General features: G+C 37.3%; 1 protein-coding gene across 2 annotated transcripts in view; it reads left to right on the forward strand.

Annotated features, from left to right (window-relative positions):
* Positions 1-6: 6 nt before the first annotated feature.
* Nell2 (neural EGFL like 2) overlaps positions 7-5,640 on the forward strand; it is a 390,044-nt gene continuing 384,410 nt past the window's right edge. The window contains exons 1-2 of one of the 2 annotated variants that reach the window (XM_010638373.2): positions 7-353; positions 797-925. In XM_010638373.2, coding sequence (XP_010636675.1) covers positions 290-353; positions 797-925 — 193 coding nt within the window. In that variant the 5' untranslated portion in view covers positions 7-289. Of the gene's footprint in view, positions 354-451; positions 638-796; positions 926-5,640 lie in introns of those variants that run through there. The other variant, XM_010638375.3, reaches the window with a different exon arrangement.

A 5,640-nucleotide genomic window follows, 5' to 3' on the forward strand; every position in this document is an offset into this window, starting at 1 on the left:
TCCCGGGCGGAGCAGGTCCGGGGCCAGCCCGACCCCTCCCTGGGACCCCTCGGCCCACGCCGCCACCTGGGCTCGGTGCAGGAACGATGAGCGCATCGCAGGCTCTAAGTTCTCCACGCTCTCTGGGGGGCCGCCCTTTTCTTTCTTAGGCAACCCAATCGTGTTAATCCTCCGGATCAATAAATCTGACACAGCAGCAGGAGACGCAAACGCGATTTCCCCTCTTGATTCCAAGAACCTCTTCGATTTTTATTTCTATTTTTCAAGAGCGAGACGATGGACTGAGCACATGGACACCATGGAGTCTTGGGTCTTACTGAGAACATTCTGTTTGATCTTCTGTCTCGGAGCAGGTGAGTGGTCTCAGTGCCTGGGCGGGGAAAGGGTGGCTCCCGCCTCCGGGCTGGCAGGGATGCCTTGCTTTTCCGGACCCCAAGTAGGAGTGGGAATCTTGGAGTAGGAGGGGGATTCGGATTCCGATTTTTTTCTGTTCTTGCGTTGGAGACCGCGGGGCGGATCTTGTCCCTAGGCAAGGTCTCTGGGCTGAAGGGGGAACTTTGCATCGAGAGGGGTTTAAAGTAGGTCACGGAAATGGGACTGGGCGCACCGCTGTTTAAAGCGTGGCTGCTGATCTCAGGTAAGGCTTCCGCGGCAGAGGAGGGAGTAGTCTGTAGTCGTCACCTCCCAATAATGTCGTGAGGACGCGGGTCTTTGCTGCCCCGGAGGCAGAGGCTTATATTTTAACGGATTTTTTTTTTTCTCCTTCCTTCCCTTTCCTCCTCCCCATTCCCACCAGTTTGGGGGCTTGGGGTGGACCCTTCCCTACAGATTGACGTCTTAACAGAGTTAGAACTTGGGGAGTCCACGGCTGGAGTGCGCCAAGTCCCCGGGCTGCATAATGGGACGAAAGCCTTTCTCTTTCAAGGTATGACCCAGTGCGAGCCCTGGCGCGGTTGCAGTTCCGACGACCCCGGGAGAGGGAGGAGTCGGCCTGGCTGCTCCTCCTAACTTTGTGCAGCCTCAGGGATGACCATGTCAGAGCTGAGGTGCGAGGGGCCAGGGAGACAAACAGCCGCGTCTCTTTTTAAGTGGCTTGGGTTTTCTCTGCTCCTGTGCCCTCCTCCTACTCCCCCTCCTCCTCGTCACTTGTACTCTTGCCAATCTAATGGATAGTCCTTTAATTACCGAGTAGAAACTCCAATGGCAGATGGCTGATTTTGGAGACTGGGGAACAATGAATTAGAACACAGACGCCTCATTTGGGTGAAATTGATTTAGGTAGGAAATGAGAGCTTAATCTCAGTTAACACTGTATCCCTGAAAGTTTTAAGAACAGTGGTGCCCTACAGCAAGATATTTCTTTATGGGGGGTAGTTTTCTGGAAAAATTAATGGCTTTCAGTATTTTTACCACTGTATATCACAAACAATTATATTTGAGGCAAGACTCATCATGGAAAGATTGCCACTCTCCCCTTTGCACCAATGTCAAGGAAAGAAGGATATTCTTTTTAAATAATTCGAGAATATTTCAAGTAAAAATTAATCTAGAAGTGTACCTTTTGTCACCATCCATCATATGCTTAGGATTTTAAAACTTTTTTGAGGTCGGTGGACACTGGTTATGCACAAATGTTATCATTTCAAATTACAGTATACTTAAATGTGTTGCTCTTGGGAAGCAAATTTCAAAACAGTGAGCCTCCAACTTTGATTTCGCAAAGCTTTTGAAGATTGCTTGGTTCATGGAAAAATGTAATATGAATTTTTTAAATGTGTTTTTTCTAAATATGTACTAGAGTCACATATGATAAGGAATAGGTGGAGGCAAAAGAGAAATGGACATTGGTATAACATTTGATGAACCAAACCGTTGTCCCCAAACTGCCCAAGTTTTTTTTTTTTTTTCCATTTTGGGACCATGGCTTAAAAAAAGGAGTGCAACTCATAATTACTGAAGAGCTGGGTATGTGAAATGTAAGCACTCCAACAAATCTTGAAATAAAATAAGACTTGAATATTTCTCTAGTGCTGTCATTGCCTGTTTTAGCCAGTATGTGTCACCATGGACAGTAGCACCGGAGCTCACAGCTGGCAAAGAAGGAAATTGACATGTGTTGCATTTTATTGAAGGCAAGTTTGCCTTTAGAAGAAAGGGAAATGTAGCTTTCTGCTTTTTTTTAGTAGTCATTTTAATTTTCTTTCATTAGTATTTTTACTGTGAGAAATATTTATTACGCAGTTTTATTTACTTAATGATTTTTTTTAAAGGGTGGGTCTTGGATATTCAATCATTTAAAAACAAGGACCAAATCTAGTAAAAGATATGAAACTCAATTGTCAGCAAGATTTCAGATTTGAATAGGAATGTCATTAGGATTAAGCTTTTGGTTTTTTTGCTATGTATTATTTTTTTTTTAATCTCTGTGAAATGGAAGCAAAGTTATTCCAGGATCAACAATTTAAATAACTAGAAAGCTTTAAAGAATCTAAAGCTTCTAATAAGTGGCATTGATGTGATTTGTAAAATTTCCAATGATTCTTAAAAGTTTATTATTTTTCTTCCTAAATACCTATAAAGACTGCATGAACTGTCACAAATAGAACCCTTCGGGATTGTATATTTTATGAGACAAATGAACAATTAGATACCAGACAATTAAAATTTTATAGGAAATAGTTTTAAGGGACCAATGTCTTTTCTTGGTTAATTAAAATATTTTAAAAATATTTATTTCTATATCAATTAACAGTTTCTTCAAGATAGACATTATGTTCCAAATATATGAAGCACATGAACTGTGTTTTAAGTCATCTTCAGTAACTAGATATATCAGTGCCCACTCATGAGTTGGTTGTGTTTATTTCCCTTTTGAGCCCAATTTTTATACAGTGTAAATGCCTTTCAAATATAGTTTAGGACATTTAAAGATGTGGAATTTAATTTTCTGCCAAATTATGAACTTTATTTCAATAGCCTATCAGTCAGTAAGTATTTATTGCCTGCTGGGTTTTCATATGTTATTGGTGTGTTGATTATGCTGTGGTGACTTCTTTTATTCTAAGATCCGGATTCTGAAATTGTCAAGTGGGGCTTTGACTCTGCGTGAGAGTACTGCATTACCTTGGAAAGGTCTTTTTCTGTGTCGTTAAGATGGAGAGATTTTGTCAACAAATCAGTTCTCAGTCTGCTGCATTAGATTCCATGTGCTTTAGAAAGACAAAACATTCAGACTCTGAAGATTTTATGGATTCCATTTATAGTGAATTAAGGGCACTGCAGTTATTTTATGTAGTGTGTAAAATGTCATAGCAGGAATAGTAACAAATTACAAAACCTGTGAGATGCTCTCAGAATTCATAAGCATATCATGCAAGTTTCTTTGTGGCATCAAATAAGTTCTAAATAGATAGAAGAGATTTTTGTACTGTGAAATTTCTCCTCAATAACAAAACCATCTTCTGTGTTATAGCTTTAAACAAATCTCAACATATACTTTCTCAATGATTTTTACTTACTTAGTATTGTTTCTCCTTTTGTCTACCTCTTTCTCTTCAGTGATTTCAGAGGTGCATGCAATTTAGCACTCTACGAAACTGAATAATTTTGTAAATTGTTATGAAATACAAATTTACTATTACTTGATAGTTTATTATATGGCATTATAAACAAATGGAAATATATTTCAAAATTTTATATTTTTTCTTATTGTAACAACAACCATACAATCAGTAAAATATTTTAATTATTTCTGAATTTGACATAGGTATGTAGGAAATTTAATTAATAAGATACTAAGTTAGATCACTGCTTAATGAATACAGCTTTTGATCTGTGCCAATTACAATATTTGAAAGAAAAAGTGGGTTATAGTTTGGAAGGCACATAAATATTTTCTAGTAATCCCGAGCAATATAATCTCAAACATAGCCACAAAAATATACTTCTTATGCTTTCAAAAGAATAGAGGAGTGAGGGCTGACAAAAGATTTATGAAAGATTATAAATAATTCTGAAATGGTAAGGAATAATATCATTATAAATAGGATTTTACCTACCTTGTTTTAAAGTCTAGGAAAAACTTTTTCAAGACACTGATCATAATATTCTTTCCTCAGTGGGAAAAACAATAAGGGTTAGGAATGTGAGCATGCAGAATGAAAGTTCTAGGACTTTCTTGCAAAGTTAGCATGACTTTTAGATCTTTGATTTTTAACAATTCATTTGGCCAGGTTCCCAAAATTGATAGTTTCATCTGCATAAGAAAATTTCCTCTGAAGTGTTCATAGATTTTATAATCCCATTGATCCCCCAAACAGAAGCAAATAAAATCAAAGACATTCTTTTCCTGAGTGAGTTGACACTTTAAAATAAATGGGGGTAATTATTTTTAAAGAATTTAAGATTTAAAAGGAAAAAGTGTTCATAAGGTCTACGCTCATGCCAGTATTTGAAAACAGGAATGGACAAGGGGAAAAATGAGAACCAAGACCTGTCATGTAAAGGTACAAGATCCCAATAATGAATGTAACTTTACTGTATACCTAAAATGCACCAATAAACTCAATGAGAAAAAAAAAGAATACAGGAATGAAATAAAGCATTAGATAATGGACCATTGATTTTTGGGAGGCAAAGATGACTGCATCAAGGAAAGTGAGATGGCATTGAATATTTGTATTTGTTATAAGCGTTAGTAAGCATCTGTGAATTTAGGGGAGATGGTCATCAGTACCCCTGAGTAGAGTAGCACAGTGATTAAGAGAGACCTTATAAATCAGGTAGACCTAGGTAGAAATGTGACAATGATGAAAGTAGTTAATTTCTTTGAGCTTTAGTATCCTTAATTATATAATGAACATTGTTTTAAATGTTAAGCAAGTTATATTCATTCATTCATATAGAATACTGTTGTACAACTACTATGTTATGAGGTGTTAAGGCACATGAAGAAGGTAGAACCTAACCTTGCCTTTGTACTGCCTTAAAAATTGCTATTAAACAACTGTACAAATAATAATTTATCATCATTAAGATAAAGTATGTGAAAAAGTAAGGATGTAATGGGAATCTGTATTCTAGTTTGGGTGTCATGAGGTCAGGGAAATCGTCTTATGTAAGAGTAGTCTGGAGAAGAGAGGCTGCAAGGGTTCACAGAGGAAGAGAAACACAGGCAAAGGGAAAATTATGAGTGAAGGTGCCAAGCCTACAATGAGCATTGCACATTTGAGATGACAAGATAATAGAGAGTCTAGTGGTGTGGAGATACAGAGTTGTGTTATTAAATGAAGCAAGTGAGTAACGCAGGGACCAAGTTACATGGTAGATTATATTAATTTAGTAGAACTGAAAAGTTATTATTATACAAAGATTTATTGTGGTGGGGAGAATAGTGGTCCTCCAAAATGTCATATCTTGAAAGGTCTTTGAAAACCTGATAATTACATGTTAGGTGGCAAAGGGAAATTGAGATTACTAATCAGCTTAAATTTTTTAGATTCCACAGACAGGTGAGATCATGTGATATTTGTCTCTGTGTCTGAGTTATTTCACTTAACATATTGTATTCTAGGTCCATCACAGATGATAGGATTTCCTTCTTTTTAAGGCAGAATAGTATTCTACTGAATATATATATAT

The sequence above is a fragment of the Fukomys damarensis genome, unplaced genomic scaffold (genome assembly GCF_012274545.1).
Source record: "Fukomys damarensis isolate Sample0158 unplaced genomic scaffold, DMR_v1.0_HiC HiC_scaffold_15, whole genome shotgun sequence".
NCBI lineage: Eukaryota > Metazoa > Chordata > Mammalia > Rodentia > Bathyergidae > Fukomys > Fukomys damarensis.